The sequence below is a fragment of the Neomonachus schauinslandi genome, chromosome 1 (assembly GCF_002201575.2).
Source record: "Neomonachus schauinslandi chromosome 1, ASM220157v2, whole genome shotgun sequence".
NCBI classification, from domain to species: domain Eukaryota; kingdom Metazoa; phylum Chordata; class Mammalia; order Carnivora; family Phocidae; genus Neomonachus; species Neomonachus schauinslandi.
Window position 1 is genome coordinate 118,082,742 of NC_058403.1, and position 17,353 is coordinate 118,100,094.

Sequence of the window (17,353 nt, forward strand, 5' to 3'; positions counted from 1 at the left end):
GGGTCTCCAATTTTACTTTTATAAAATATCAGCTGCGGGGCACCTGGGTGGCTCAGTTGGTTAAGCCACTGCCTTCAGCTCAGGTCATGATCCTGTAGTCCCGGTATCGACTCCCCGGATCGGGCTCCCTGCTCAGCAGGGAGTCTGCTTCTCCCTCTGACCCTCCCCCCTCTCATGTGCTCTTTCTCTCTCTCTCTCTCATTCTCTCTCTCTCAAATAAATAAGTAAAATCTTTTAAAAAAAAAATAAATAAAATATCAGCTGCTTCATAAAAAGATTTGTATGTGTGTGTGTGTGCGCGCAAAAAGGTGATTTTATTAAAGCATGGGGATAGGACCCATGGCAGAAAGAGCTGCTGCATAAAAAGATATTTTGAAGTAAATAGTGCATGAGAAACTTTGCTGCATTGTACTTGCTTTCATTTCTCTGAGGTTTGGTAAAACCTTACCAGGAACCACCACAGCTCATGGTCTAGTTTGTGGAACCAATAATCTGGCCTAACTTTAGGCACCAAATGCTGGCTCTGTCCAAGGGGACTCTGCTGGTTTAGACCAGGAGTCAGGTCTGGTGAAACTCCCAGGATCCAGGCTGATACCCTTCAGCCAGAAAGGGGTCCTCAGGGACTGATTATTGCCAGAGCCAGCTTGGGCATGCCCCACACACCGAGGTCCAGCTATGATGGAGCCCAACTTGCTTTAAATAATATATTTTTTTCCTGATTTTTAAAATAAAAATGTGGTCAGTACAGAAAACTTGAGAAAAAGTGGGAAGAACAAAATTCATCTCTACCCAGAGAGATATAAAAGTTTACTGACACACATGGGCAACAAAAGCACTTTCCAATCTAAAAATCGTAAAGGGAGAAAACCAAGCATCTCTCCCCAAACCAAAATGGAGCCTGGCACACGCAGGTAGCAGTATGTATTGAACAAATAACTAAACCTAAATAACTGCAATTATTTATCCTAGATGATCCAAGAAAACTCAGTAAGTCTTTGAAAAATTTTTTGATAATCAAAATGGCTAATATGAGGGCGCCTGGGTGGCTCAGTCTTTAAGCGTCTGCCTTCGGCTCAGGTCATGGTCCCAGGGTCCTGGGATCAAGCCCCGCATCGGGCTCCCCGCTCCGTGGGAAGCCTGCTTCTCCCTCTCCCACTCCTGCTGCTTGTGTTCCCTCTCTCACTGTCAAATAAATAAAATCTTAAAAAAAAAATGGCTAATATGATAAGTCTTCCCGGCACCCCCCTTCTTGCATTTATTTTTTTTCCTTGTGTCATTTTTTTTTTTTAAACTCTTAAGATTTAAAACTGCCCAGGACAACTCTTTAAGAAGCAAGGATTATGTATTTTCACTTGTTTTCATGTCCAAACAATTTACATAAATCAAGTTTTATTATTAAAATGCCCTAATGATACATACAATATAATAACCTTTAAAAATTGATCAGGTAGACTCTCATGATTTCAAGATGTGTAATTTCTAAGAAGCCAATTAATTGAATTTTCACTTCCATGCCTGGTCACCTAAATAAAAAACATCTTAAACCTGGTATTGAAAATAAACAATTGAGAGTATTTTTTAACTCTTTGTGGTGTGCAATCTTAAATTCAAGAATTCATCACTGTTTTCTTTGAAAACCTCATGCATACCTTCTGCTTTGATGGTACCTCTATGTCCCTTCCTGCAACTTATCCATCTCCTTTAAACCGATCTCCTCCTGTAGGAAACAAACATTCCAGATAACCTGACAAACTGGAAGAATAAAGATGACTTCACTCTGGTTCTTCTTTGTCTGAATACCTCACTCATATATGTGTTTGTTTCCCCTGATATTTCATTATGTTTATGAAACTTCTCTATAAAAACATAAGCTCAATTTCACTTTTGGAAAATAAGCAAGCATCATCCCCTTTCAAAAATCACTTTCTTCTTTTGGTGAAACATCTGGTTTTGTCTTATTTAAGTCTTTACTTAAATCCCACCCACGACCTGCGCAGATGGCTCTGCATTCACTTATTTCTCTCCATCTTCGATATTTAATCTCCCAGATCAGCTCTGTGTCTCACCTGCCCCACCCTTTAGCCAGAAGCCTCCTTCACTCTGAAGTGGCCCAGGTGGGTCCTGTACCTAGCATGTGATGAGGATGGGGCCTGGGATGGACTCCAATGTCTCCATTTATTCTAATTAGTTTTTTCTTTCATTGTGCATAAAAACTCCTTTTAAACTGCTCCCTGGGACGAAGCTCTCTTCCATCTCTCACCTCCTTTGGACCTTTTAATTAAGGTGGCCAAGTTTAGCTCTTACTAGTGTGTTCCCTGACCTAGAATCATTTGACCTGCTGCTACTTACTGACTATAGTCTTCAATTTATTATGCCCCTACAGTATGCAAGTCATGTGCTATGTGCTTCATATACATTATTTCTAGTCTTTGCTACACCCTCCCTGAAAAGCTGTGTGACCTTGGACAAGCTACAGAACATCTCTGAGCTTCAGTTTCTCATTTGTTTAAGATTTGTTTATTTATTTCAGAGAGAGAGGGAGTGGGGGAGGAGGGCAGAGGGAGAGGGAGAGAGAGAATTCCAAGCCGACTCCCCACTGACCACAGAGCCTGATGCTGGGCCTGATCCCATGATCCTGAGATCACGACCTGAGCTGAAATCAAAAGTCATACGCTCAACTGACGGAGCCACCAAGGTGCCCCAGTTTCTCATTTAAAATGTGAATAATAGCAATGACAGGAGTCTGCATTCTACCCTACACCATATAGCCTCTCTTAGACAGTTGTCTTATTTCTCAATGGTGTCCCCCAAATGTCCAGGATAGGGCTCAATGTGTAACTTAGCTCAACACATATTTACTTGGTGATTGTTTGAATATAGTTATCTTACTCAATTACTTTCCTGAGTTAGTTTTAAGAAATGAAACACAGATTTGTATTAAAGTTTATCAAAAGCAATAGACATTCACATTAAGGAACCAATGCAATAAGACATTACTTTTAAATGTCTAATTATAAAGCTAAATACTAAGACCTCTACTCTTGGAATGCTCTGGTTAGTTGGATTTCTGTTAACTGTGAATTTGTTTTTTGTTAAAATAGACTTGTTACGAATTTCATCAAATTTTAATCTACTTTCTTGCCTTAGGAAAAAGAATCTGCTGGACACACCTGTATGTGCTTTGATGACCCAGGACTCTGCAGTATCTCCAGGGCAGGATTTGGAGCATCAAGAGCTTGCTGAGGATAGAGAATGAGCAGGAAGGTGAGTAGCAGGTGCACTAACCCAGGACTCAAGTCTGACAGGATTTCTTACTTCTTACTTACTGGCAGGATATGGCTAATGCTGTCTTGTAGTTGAGGATTACTGTTGGCTGGGTTCCAGTTAACCAAATATTTTTTGACGAGTATTTTTGCAACTCTTGGCTCCTGTACTCAAGAGATAAAACTTTTAAAATGATTTCAGCCAGGTTTGTCACCACTGGCACAAGTGAGATTTCCTTATGCACACATATATCTTTTTTTATCCTTTCTTAAGATTTCATTTATTATTTTTTTTCATAAGCTCTATGCCCAACATGGGGCTTGAACTCACGACCCCAGATCAAGGGTCACATGCTCTACCAGCTGAGCCAGCCAGGTGCCCCCCCTTTTTTCTTTAAGTATAATTATCTCAGATTTATAATTGTGTCCAGAATATTTTTTTACACCCTTAGAATTTTCACTTTGGCTGTGCTCTTGAGAAGTGCTAATTCTACAGTAAAGTGCTGGCTGGTCAGCCACTTGAACTGAGGGCTACCATTTGTTCAAATCAGCTGCCAAAGGCCATATTTCTCCTTCAGGTCTTGAAATAGCCAAGAGTCTACTTCACAAGATATGTGGGAAGAACTAAAGTGTACAAGGACAGGAAAGTCTACAAGATGAATATAGATGATGTTCAGTTTCATATATACTGCAATTGCCAAAATTACATGTTTTTTGGGTATTTGAAAAGTTGCTGTCAAATGTATAATTGAAACTTTGAGCAACCAAGACAGGAACCCATACATAACAGCGTTTCAGCCTACATGGCTCTGGTTCTCAAACGTGCCACACATCAGAAGTACCTGGGGAGGGCGCCTGGGTGGCTCAGATGGTTAAGCGTCTGCCTTCGGCTCAGGTCATGATCCCAGGGTCCTGGGATCGAGTCCCGCATCGGGCTCCCTGCTCCTTGGGAGCCTGCTTCTCCCTCTGCCTCTCTCTCTCTCTGTCTCTCATGAATAAATAAATAAAATCTTAAAAAAAAAAAAAAGAAGTACCTGGGGAGCTTCTGAAAATCTAGATGCCCAGGCTGCCTCCCCCAGGTCAATTAAAATATGGGGGTAGGAGTCAGATATTGATATTTTTAAAAGATCCCTAGGTGATTCTAAAGTTCAGCAAAGTTTGGGAACCAATGGCATGTGGAAAAATACATTAAGCAATTTGTAGCATGTTACCTAAAGGACTCAACTTACAGAATACCTTAATTCACAGATCTCATGAATGTTTCCATTTAAAATACTTCAACATTATAATGGTAAAATATTTCAAAAATATGAAAAAGAGACTCTCGGTAAATTAAAAATTATTCTGTAATTTAAAATATTGCCAATATATTACAATCCACTCCTTTTTAGGGGGAGAATATCAGGAACATTTATTTCCAGCTTTCAAATCCTTTTTATAAGTACAGAAGCAGAAGAAATACTGAAAGATGAAGGGAAGAAAGGATATAAACAAAGAAAAACTAAAATGATTATTTACCAAGAATTGCAAATGCTCATTTTCTGAGTATACCACAACGTTCCATTCTCTATTCCTAGGACTTGGTGTAATTTTCAGGGACATGATGGTGGAGGGCTCATGCTTTTAGTTTATCAAAATAAACCTGAGTGTTCCTTTTCCCAGTCCTCAGTGAAAACTGAGACTTTACTCATCTTTATGAAAAAAGAGAGAAAGAAGAAAGAAGTGGGGGGAAAGAGAGAGAGAGAGAAAGAAGGAAGGAAAGAAGGAGAGGAGAGGAAAGGAGAGGAGAAGAGGAAGGGAAGGAGAGAGGGGAGAGAAGGGGAGGGGAGAGGGGAGAAAAATGTGTCCTAGTGGTGAGCTCACCTGTCCTTTGAACTGTTCTATGGTTGAAATGCCCCTCCTGATTGATCAGTCCTCATTCAACAGATTTTCATGTGTTAGGAACGTTCGAGGATTATGTCAGCTGAGATTCCTGCTGCCTATCTGGTGGAGAGAACAACTTATAATAACAAACACACACCAGACTTGGATGAATTACGATCCCCACAATCTGCAGGCCTGTTGGGGTCGTTCAATTCTTCAAACAGTCCCGTTTCTATAATCTCTTCCTGCCATGCTATAGGGACAGCACCTGTTGCAAATCTTTGGAAGAACATCTTATCTTTATCATCAAATTCAATTCCCCGAACCTCAGAGAAATCTTCAATTTCAGCGATGTCTTTGGCATAAACCACTGAAGGGTCTGGCACAAATGGCGGCTCAATTAGGCCAGCTTCCAGGCGAGCAAAATTGATGGTTTTGAAGAAAGGGTGTTGCCTGGGATCATCAGACTTTTCTCTGTGAAGAAAGGAGATGGTCAGCCTGAGACACAGTAACAAACCAAAACAGGAAATGTTCTAACAATACGAAGTGTCTAGCATTCTTTTCCTGTAATACGATTTCATTTTAATTGCAAAGACAATACAACGATGTAAAGAATACTTTGGAAAAATAATAACTTTAAATTTCAGCTACAATTTAAAAAAATCACCCGCAATTCCATCTTATGCAGACAGTAGCATTTTCATTGTTTGCAGATAACCTTCACATGTAGATCTAATTTTTAGAGTCAAGCAGTTGACATGACTTTTATTCTTAGTGTTTTGTGGAAATACAAGCAAAATTCAGTGGGGCCAGAACCTGCTTCCCTGCAACTTCCAGCCATTGCATTTTGCTCTACCCTTCAGGGTCACATAGAACAAGGGAAGCATGTCTATCCACACACAGCCCCACTCACATCCTAAAAAACAGCACCCATATTGCCTCAGTCTTCATATGACATGATTTTTAGGAGCTCCACCTACCTCCCCCAATTGCCACAATACTTTTAAAGACTTTAAAAAAATCCATTAGTAATTTTTAGTAGCATGAATGAGCATACATTCAATGCTCAAGACTATGGTTATTGGTTACCAAGCCCTCTTTCCTTGTGCTAGAAATTATGCCAGTATTTGCCTTAGAATAAGGGGGGGAAAATGTATGTTCCCAATTGTGTAACTTCTTGTATTAGTTATCTATTGCTGTGTAACAAACTGCCCCAACATGCAGCAGCTTAAAACAACAAACATTGGGTGCCTGGGTGGCTCAGTCGTTAAGCGTCTGCCTTCGGCTCAGGTCATGATCCCAGGGTCCTGGGATTGAGCCCCACATCGGGCTCTCTGCTCCACGGGGAAGCCTGCTTCTCCCTCTCCCACTCCCCCTGCTTGTGTTCCCTCTCTCACTGTGTCTCTCTTTGTCAAATAAATAAAATCTTTAAAAAAACAAACAAACAAACATTTACTATCTCAGTTTCTGTGGGTGAAGAATCTAGAAATGGCTTAACTGGGTGCCTCTGGCTCAAGGTCTTTCATGAGGTGGTTCATCAGCGCTGTGGTCTCATCTGAAGGTTCAACTGGGACTAGGGGAGGAAATCTGCTTCCAAGCTCACTCACATGGTTATTGGCAGGTCTCCATCCCTCACCATGTGAGCCTCTCCACAAAGCTACCTATAACTTTACACCTGGCTTTCCCCTGAGCCCAAGATAAAAGGCACAGTCTTTTTACTACCTAATCTTGGAAATGACATCTCATCACTTCTGCCATATTGTTAGAAGCAAATGAATAAGTCCAGCCCACCCTAAGGGAAGGGATTACACAAGAGTGTGGATAACAGGAGATGGAGATCTTTGGGGACCACACTTAAGTCCAGGTTTTAAAGAAATAAAAAGGGGGCTGTATTGTGGCATCAGATTCAAATGATTTTTTTCCTTTTTATGTGAGTAGATATGTTCATTAAGCATCTGACTCTTGATTTTGACATGGGTCATGATCTCAGTGTTGTGGGATTGAATCCCACCTTGGGCTCTACACTCAGCAGGGAGTCTGCTTGAGATTCTCTCTCTTCCTCTCTGCCCCTCCCCCTGTATACTCTCTCTCTAAAATAAATAAATAAATCTTAAAAAAAAAAAAAAAGAGGGGTACCTGGGTGGCTCAGTCAGTTAAGCATCTGCCTTCGGCTCAGGTCATGTTCCCAGGGTCCTGGGATTGAGCCCCACATCGGGCTCCCTGCTCAGCGGGGAGTTCTGCTTCTCCCTTTCCCTCTGCCCCTTCCCCTGCTCCTGCTCTCTCTCACTCTCTGAATTAAATAAAATCTTAAAAAAAAAGAGAGAGAAAGAAAAAGAAAGAAATGTCTCCCCTTAGGGAAAAGTCAATTTCTGTTGTAAATCAACCTTGGTAAAAATTAATCACATTCACAGGTTTCCTTTACTTTTATTCCAGTTATCAAAAACTTTTAGGAAAAGAATTGAGGATTTCTCCCATATGCCCCCCTTACAGATTCCCTACTATGTCAGATAATTACTGCAGTGGACTCTAACAGTTCTAAACACAGTAATGACATTACTAATAATAATAGTGGGAATAACTGGCATTTATCCAGAACCTACTCTCAGCTAATACAAAGTTAAGCTCTGCACTTATGTTATCACATTTAACCATCACAACAATGCCTGTCTGTCTTTTCATTGTACTTTTAACCTCTTCACTTGCTTCTGCATTCATAAATGGCTATGCATCTGAAAAAGCCAAACATAGGTGAATTTTTCAAAGGAAAATTGTAATCAAATATTATTATGGAAAAGAGAAATCCAGCTGTAGGCATCTGATGTCCAGCCATTCCCTGGGTTGTTCTGTGGTTCAGGCCTAGCCCCATCCAGAATGATGCAGGACTCCTTGGACTTATCTCATTATGACCCAAATGAAAAACAGATATGGAGAACTGTATCATGAGATACTACAAGCTGTCTCTGTTTTCCCCAAAGCCACCAAGTCTCCATCAATTTAAAGGAAGGAAAATGCAGGCTTGCCATCTACTAGAACCTACTGACCAATGTCTGTGTGGTTCACATCCTGTAGAGTCAGAGCCTTGAGGGAGGGTTACTGAGATAGCTTTGAAGCTTCAAAGATGTATTTTTCTCTTAGGTTTATTGAGGTATAATTTTCACAGCAACATTCACCATTTTAAGGTATCAGATTTTGGTGGTAGGGAGGGTATCAGATAAAATTTAAATGTGGCAGAACAAGGATAGAGGGGCGCCTGGGTGGCTCTGTCAGTTAAGCGTCTGCCTTCGGCTCAGGTCATGATCCCAGGGGTCCTGGGATCGAGCCCCACATGGGGCTCCCAGCTCAGCAGGGAGCCTGCTTCTCCCTCTCCTCCCTGCTCCTGCTCTCTTTCTCTCTCGCTATCTCTGTCTCTTTCTCTCTCTCTCCAATAAATAATTAAAATCTTAAAAAAAAAAGAATTTAAAGGTGGCAGAACAAGGATAGAGCTAGAATTCCATCTATGTAAATCAGGAATGAACCCCAAGACTCTGTGTCTCAAAGAAAACAAAGGAACTGGAATGGGACCAGGTGACGTGAGGAAGGAGCTTGTACCACCTTGAGGGCCACCAGCAGGCGTGAACGCAGTATCCCCCAGGTCAAGAGAGCAACTTAAACTCACTCTGAGCAGCTTTAACTTGGATAAACAAAGAGTTCCCAGGGGCTCAGTAACCTTGAGAAATTTGCCAAGCCAGTCTTGACATCAGTATGAACAGTTCTCAAGGAACACCTCAAGTGACAGGCCCAAATGGCCTTGGTTTGCCCGACAGGGATGGCCACTTCAGCCCTTTTGCAACGAGCCACAGAGGATAAGGGAACAACAGGCCACTAAAGGTTTTCTTTATGTTCCTCAGCGCCCTGACTAGGTGACCCTGGAGGGCAGGGCCTAGGCTTTATGCCCTTTCTCACTAAGTGTCTGTGGTTGCTGATGCCAACAACAAAAGACCAGGTTTTCCAGTCCCTATTCCTTTTACTCAGTGTCTGGACCACGACAAATCTGATCACTTTATCTTTTGCACTAATGACTCTTACCTCAGTTCTGTAATTAGAAATAGCATGGATGTTATTTTACTCTTGAATCTTGCCCTGGCAGCTTCATGCAGGGATCTTTTGGCCCATCCTTAGGCAGTGCACTTTGGACAAATAAGAGAGGCTGTTGATGGGGGCAACATCTTCTGCCCTAGCCAACCTGGCAGCTGCAGGAAGACTTCTCCTGCTGACTGGAGTAGGTTCTATTTCGGAGCATTTATAGGAGCTCTTGTGTTACTGAACCCTACATAGAGATTACAATGGATTTTCTTGGAACAGTCAATGAAGAAAAGATACCACCTGACCATACATGAAGACCACTCTGTGGGGTTTGGTCTGCCAAGAACAGTATGTTTTGGTATGAAATTATGTGTCGGAGAAGCACTTAAGTCAGACTTGCATGATTAGTTGATCTTGTTCTGCTGCATTGACTGATCAGAAGAAAACCTGCAAAATGCTTAAGTAATCTTCAGCTTTTATTTTATTAGAAAACATCATAAACTCTATCTGGAGCTTTTGTGAGATGCTCAGAAAAGCTTTCAATTTATTTTTTTTTTAAAGCTTTCAACTTCTATGCAAAACAAAATTAATTCACAGACCTATGAAGACAAAGGAGGAGATCCTTTCAGTGATGTCTAAAGAGGGAAAAGGGTTTTAAAATTTATTTCAAATGTTTGTGAATGCAAGAGGGAGGGGGCACTTGACCTCTCTTCTGTGTAACATGTTGAGTAGGCATTTGCTTGGCTTTGAAGGACACCACTAGATTAATCAAACATTATCTCATTTGAATTAAAAAAAAAATACAGAGAGTTGAAATGAAAATGTTGGAAGGTTTTCTCTTTCACCGAACAGCTGGTTTTTATATGCCTTTTCTCGAATGTTGTAAACAGTTTTATTCAAAACAGTCACAACAACAGATGCTTTATAAAAAGGTCTTGCTTGATGGAGCAGCTTCAGGCAATGATCCAGTGCTCTAAGGTGGCATTTTCCTGAAGAAGTTTGTCAATATTTCATTTTCTATACCCAAAGTGTGTTTATAGAGTGTCAAGATAGATTTTTCAAACAAACATACCAAGCGGGCAGGTTGTCTCTTTTTTCCCCAAAGCCACCTTCAGGGAGGTCATCTGAAGAGGCTGTTCGCTTTCTTTGCGGCCTCCGCCGCTGTTGGGATGCCCCCTTAGACTCCCTGCACTTGAGAACCCGGGCAGTAGAGACGGTCAGGGGTCACCATTTCCGGTTCTCCTCTCCTCCCTGGGCACAGGGAAGACGACACTAGCCAGACCCTTGGACCTTGCGCAGGGCAAACAAGCGAGTGTAAGTGATGGGCGAGTGGGTCGCTTCCGGGCGGAGGCAGTACAAAGCTCCCCGGGGTTGTGTATGCTCTTTTCTCCGCTACAGCGACGGGAAGCCACGAGCTCCAGTGGAGCTGTCAGATGGATGCAGCCTGGCTCTCAGTCTCTGCTCCGAAGGGAGGTACCCGAAGGGAGTGCTGCTGCACGCATAAGGCACTTTGTGCGAGGGAGAAAAAAATTCCCGTCGTTGCAAGCCTCAGAGACTTTGGGATTTGCTTGTTATCATGACGCGGCCTGTTCCGACCACACTAATGCAACAACGTTGGACTCTACACAGGAAAATCAGTTCCACGTTTTCCTTCGCTTAAATGTAGAGTTTCCGTCAAATTTCAAAATACTCATTTGTTAGTTTGGTGTCTGTCATGCTTTGAAAGTCATTACAAATGGATCTTGTTTCGCTATTTAAAACAATGAGGTCGAAAATTAAAAGCTTACCTCCATACTCAAATATTTTGAATTGAGGCAGCCTTGTTCTAGAGCCTTCAGTAGCAGCTACTTGGAAGATTGAGGGTAATTTTACTGCCTATGTTCTGGGGTAATAGTAAAAAGCAGTCATATTACTTCATGTTGTAGTTTTCATATTTGTATATATATATATTTTTTTTTTAATTTTTTATTTATTTGCGAGAGAGAGAATGAGAGACAGAGAGCATGAGAGGGAGGAGGGTCAGAGGGAGAAGCAGACTCCCCGCCGAGCAGGGAGTCCGATGCGGGACTCGATCCCGGGACTCCAGGATCATGACCTGAGCCGAAGGCAGTCGCTTAACCAACTGAGCCACCCAGGCACCCATATTTGTATATATTTTTAAATTTTGAAAATTCAATCTAAGAATTTAAGACATTCAAGCTCATAGTTCAGTCAAAATATTATCTGGTATCTCTCTTAGAACAAATTAGTAATAGTTGCTATCAGTTACTTTATATATGTTATATCTAAACCTCAAAGTTTCCGACTGTGTAAGTCAGGGTTCTCTAGAGAAACAGAACCAACAGGATGTTGAAAGGGTCCAGAATGTACTACGGTAGCATAAAAATTATTTGGGGCTGAAGGCATTTGCGAGTCAACAGATACAGGTTTTGAATTTCCCTTATCTGCCTAGAAGCAGAGACTCCAAAAACTGAACTCATAAATCTTCTCTCTGGGAGTCTTAGAACTGGAAAAGACTGACTCTTAGCACCAGTGACAGAAGTCGGCTCCACACCTAAGTAGCCACTGTCACAAAACCCTCGTATCTCCCACCTGTTCTCCTAAACGTCATTTGTTCTCTCGTAAGTGCCCCCCCCCCCCCCCAGCAATTCTAAGAAATTATTTGTTTTCCTGCAAGTACCCTTCTGCTCCTCCCCTTACCCTGTTAAGATGGTCTATAATTCTAACTGATCCCAGTCACATTTTTCTGTGAACTCTTGTATACGTGCATAAATAAAAGCCTGTCTTTTCTCTTACTATCTGTGTTTTGTCAGTTTAGTTTGCAGGCCTCTAAGAGGGTAGAGGAGAAGCTTTTTCTCCCTGACAATATGTGTGCATGTATATGAGAGAGACATAGAGAGAGAGAGAAAGAGAGATTGAGAGAGGGAGGGAAGGAGGGAGGAAGGATGGATGGATTACTTTAAGGAATTGGCTCGCACAATTGTAGAGGTTTGGCAAGTCCAAATCCTGCAAGGTAGGTCATCAAGCTGGAGACCCAGGGAAGAGTTGCAGTTCAAGTCCAAAGGTGGTTTGCCAGCAGAATTCCCTCTTCTCCCAGGGAAGTCAGTCCTTTTCTGTGAAGGCCTTCAACTGACTGGATGAGACCCATCCACATTATCAACAATAATCTCCTTTACTCAAAGGCTACTGATTTATATATTAAGCTTATCTTAAAAATACCTGCACAGAAGCATCTAGAATAATTGATCAAATATCTGAGTATGGTGGCCTAGTCAAGTTGTCATAAAATTAATCATCATACCCATAAATCCCCAATTTTAATACATGAGGATATTGAGACTCTGAGAGAGCAATTCAACTGCTTGAGGTACAATGACATACAGAGCTGGGATGGGAGTCTATGTCTGTGAATCTAAAGCCCTTGGTTTTTTCTCTATATAACACAGTTACCCACTGCCAAGGGCCTTTTTACAGCTCAGCTTTTACTTATTTTGTTTCTTCTAAAATAGCTTGATCTTATTATTCCCTGTAAGCAATAAAACTCGACTTTCTTCAAAAGGAAAGTGCCCTGGTACTGATGGGTTTTAAATTTTAATTGTATTCCTTTTTGAATCATTTATTCACAATTCAAAATCCAAGAGATAATAGGGCTATAGAGTGAAAATCTTCATTTGCATCCCTGTCACCTGCCCCTAATTTCTTTTTATTAGAGACCACCAATCGTATACATTCTTTGTATACTCTGCCCAAAATATTCTATGCAACTATTTGAATTATAGATCACTTTTCTTTTCTCTTCTCTTTTCCCCTTTCCTCTTTCTTTCTTTCTTTGATGTATGCTGTTTTGCAACTCACTTTTTTACTTTAAAATATATCTTGGAGATCATTTCACATCAAGTGCTCACAGTGTTTGAAAGTATCAGAAACACTTGACCATATAATATGCAAATAATAATAGGAAAATAATAATACCTAATCCCAAGTCCTCGTCATTAATCCAAACCTGTGGACAATGCTGACATTGCTAATTACCTCTGTTATATGGTAGTTTACCTGCTTCCTAAACGTTGCTCTGGTTTCTTAGCCAAGAAGAGTCTGCAAATATCTTTTGCTTCCTCTGTGAAGTTATCATGTTGGAATCTGACCTCTTCTTTCAGGGTTCTTTGCTTTAAATCCTCTTTACTGACTTTTTCCTTGTAATCTTTGAATGGTGTTCGTCCAGCAACCATTTCATAAATACTGCATCCCATTGCAAACCAGTCCACAGGGTAGGAATAACTCACTTTTTCCATTAGGATTTCAGGAGCCATATAACCATTGGTTCCAGCCTGTAACACCCCAAACAAGAAACAAAACAAAACAAAAACACTAATTTGAGTGTAACAGATGCTGCTGATTGCCTATCCAATACCCATTCTCCTTTTCTTTCTTTGTTAAGTGAATCCTAAGTATTTGGGGTGGCAATGTGCCTAACCTATTCTAGTCTCTGCTCTCCTAGCATCCTCTGGGGCAGCTGGGGTAGGCCATGTCATCCATTCTGGCCAAGAGGATTTAGCTGGAGTGCATTATAAAAGGGACAGATGAGGGGTGCCTGGGTGGTTCAGACAACTGACTCTTTTATTTTAAATATTTTTTTCAGTAAAGTAATGCCAACCAAAAAAAAAAAAAAAAAGTAATGCTAACCTATTATCTTTAATGAAATCACGTACTTTGTGTTTTTTTCTTATGGATATAATTTAATATTTTATTTATTTGTTTGTTTATTTTTTATTATGTTATGTTAGTCACCATACGTACATCATTAGTTTTTGATGTAGTATTCCATGATTCATTGTTTGCGTATAACACGCAGTGCTCCATGCAATACATGCCCTCCTTAATACCCATCACTGAGACAATTGACTCAATCTCAGCTGAGGTCTTCTCAGGGTCGTGAGTCATGCTGGGCATGGAGTTTAATAAATAAATAAATAAATAAATAAATAAATTAATTAATTAATTAATTAAAGGGACAGATGGGCTGCCCTTGAAATGAGGAAGTCACCTAGCCCCTCATTTCATCAATAAGGTGAAAAGTTCAAGTGGATGTCTCTGTGATTCCCCTAAGCTCTGCCTCTGTATTTTATTCACAGATAATAGAAAATTAGATGCATGGTTTTAAAGGTTGAACACTTTATTGCTAATATTGAATGTTCATATATTATCTGGTCTGTGATTCTTCCTCTATTTGCTATATAATGATGTTAATATCACACATCTCTGCCTATCCCTGCATTGAAAAACTAGCACAGTCATTTTAATCTAAAAAATTCCACACATGAAAATTCATTTAACATGCATGACTATATTTTGTAGGCACATTTCTACTGACAGTACATGCCAAATGACCATTGAGTTAAAAAATACATATTTATCCATATAACTTAAAATTTACCATCTAAATAATTTTTAAATGTACAGTTCAAGAGTATTAAGTACATTCACATTGTTGTGCAACCATAATCACTTTCCATCTCGCAAAACTGAAACTCTATACTCGTTAAACTACAACTCCCCATTGCCCCCACTCCCTAGGCCCTGGCAACCACCATTCTACTTTCTGTCTCTACTAATCTGACTACTCTAGGTACCTCATGTATGGGGAATCATGCAGTTATTGTCTTTTTGTGAATGTGTTATTTTAATACATTAATTTGACAAATTTTTGAAAATATTTTATTTACTTATTTGAGAGAGAATGAGAGTATGTGTGTGCACAAGGGGAGGGACAGAGGGAGAGGTTTGGGGAGGGAAGAATCTCAAGCCGACTCCAAGCCAAGCACAGAGCACCACATGGGGCTCGATCCTATAACCCTGAGATCACGACCTGAGCCAAAACCAAGAGTTGGACACTTAACTGACTGAGCAACCAGGTACCCCCAATAAATATTTAATGAATATCTATAACATACCTTGTAATTATAAAATATACATATATATACATACACACACACACACACACAAACACATTGTTTTCCAAAAACTAGCTTGTTTTTGGTTAAAGTATAATGTATAACCTCTGCAGCAATTAAAAATTCAAAGAACACCTGGGGCGCCTGGGTGGCTCAGTTGGTTAATTGTCTGCCTTTGGCTCAGGTCATGATACTGGGGTCCCGGGATTGAGCCCCATGGCAGGCTCCCTGCTCAGCGGGGAGTCTGCTTCTCCCTCTGCCCCTCACCTGGTTCGTGCTTTCTCTCTCTTGCTCTCTCTCTCTCAAATAAATAAATAAATAAATAAATAAATAAATAAATAAAATCTTTAAGGAAAAAAAAGGAAAAATTCAAAGAACACCCTAAAATGACAATAGGCTTCTATTAGTACATAAAAATGATCATATAAATTATTGGCAGAGTTGTGAAAAACAGATGTGCTCTGTAAATTGACCCAGACTTTTAGGAGAGCAGTAAGATAGAGTCACAGAAAATAATATGTACCAACTGTTCCTCTCCTTCAATCAGTTTACTTCATCTTGGAGTATATATCTCCAAGAAATGACTCAGAAGAAAGAAAAAGGAATCTACATAGAGATGTTCATAGCTCCATTATTTATAATGGTCACAAGCTGGAAACCTCCAAAAGCCCGTCAATAAAGACAACAGACTAGAGTCTATTGTTAATACTATATATTGTTAATATATATATATATAGTGGATTTCACACACTGATTACAAATATGCATTCCAGTACATCAAAAAAGGCTGAAAAGTGTTTTTAGTTTTTTATCAGGTGATTTTTTTCTAATTGCTTAAGTATATATTTTTACATGCACTATATATATAATGCCCTAGGAATATTAAATTTCATGGATAATTTCTACATGGGTAACAACAATGAAAAGCATATATGACCCAAGCACTAATGAGAAGTAATTGGCCTGTCTGGAAGTGACTGGGTCTGACAGGCCGGGCATGAGTCAGCATGGTACTGCTGTTTTCATAGAAGCTGATATATAATTTGGGTGACCATATGTTCCCGGGTTGCCCAGCACAGTCCCAGTTTACATTTGTTGTCCTGGCATCTTGTCTAGTTTTGCATTTGTCCAGACAGAAGGGTCCTGTAGGTTCCCCTGAGGCCCAGGATGTAGTCTTACTCGACTTTGTATCCAAACTAGGAACTTACTATAGGGCCTCATGCGGTGCATACCCAACAAAATGTTTGTTAAATAAACAACAGTAAAGATGGTAACTAGATGTTTTCCATTCACTATGCAACCAATATTGAACCATGCCCTGCAGTGAGTTCTACGGATACCAAGACATATGATACCTGGCCGTTGCCCTTCAGGATTTACAGGCTGATGGAGACAGGTCAAAAGGTTAATTAAATAGAGTACAGTAAATGCTGTAATGGGAGTATAAAAAAGCACAGGGAGGTGAGAGGGTATGTATGTGTGTGTGTGTTGGGGATACTTCACTGAAGAGTGATAGCTGAACTGAATCATGAGGGAAGAATCTGTCCCCCTGAGCAGGCTAGCCAGCTAATGAGCACGTGCAAGAGATGGAGCCAGAAATCATGTGGGGTGTTCAGGGAGCTTTAAGGAATTTGGCATTTCTGGAACACAAGATCTGTGGGATGTAATGGTGGGAGGGGAGACTAGAGGAAGAGATGTGGATGAGACTGAGAAACACTGTATGCCAAAATAGCAAAAATTCATTCCCAGTCCCCCTTTTCCCTTGTCCCTCTACCAGAGAGGTCAGAAGGCTGAGCACTCCATCTCTCAGCTTCCTTTGTACCTAAGGCGACCATGTGATATGAGCTTTATTTGAGAGGTGTGCAAGGCAAAGGTGCTGAGGGTTGTGGAAAAAGGGGAGTAAGCCTACTTAGAAATACCTAAAAGATATAAGACAAATTAATGGATCAATAGAGGGATGGATAGATGGAGAGACATGTGATAAAGTGAATCTAATAAAATATTAATGATATACAATGGAATATTGTTTGGCCATAAAAAGGAATGTATTAATTACATGCTACAACATGGATGAACCCTGAAAACATTACGCTAAGTGAAAGAAGCCAAATACAAAAGGCCACATATTGTGTTTCCATTTATATAAAATGTCCAAAATAGGCAATTCCACAGAGCCAGAAAGTGGATTAGTGGTTGCTTAGGGTTGGGACGGGG

The 17,353-nt window shown here is 40.5% G+C and overlaps 1 protein-coding gene across 1 annotated transcript in view; it reads right to left on the reverse strand.

Annotated features, from left to right (window-relative positions):
- Positions 1-5,263: 5,263 nt before the first annotated feature.
- The window catches only part of GRK7 (G protein-coupled receptor kinase 7), a 28,609-nt gene continuing 16,519 nt past the window's right edge, over positions 5,264-17,353 (reverse strand). The window contains exons 3-4 of the mRNA XM_021678733.1: positions 13,242-13,516; positions 5,264-5,600 (exon numbers count right to left, since the gene is read on the reverse strand). Coding sequence (XP_021534408.1) covers positions 5,264-5,600; positions 13,242-13,516 — 612 coding nt within the window. The remainder of the gene's footprint in view (positions 5,601-13,241; positions 13,517-17,353) is intronic.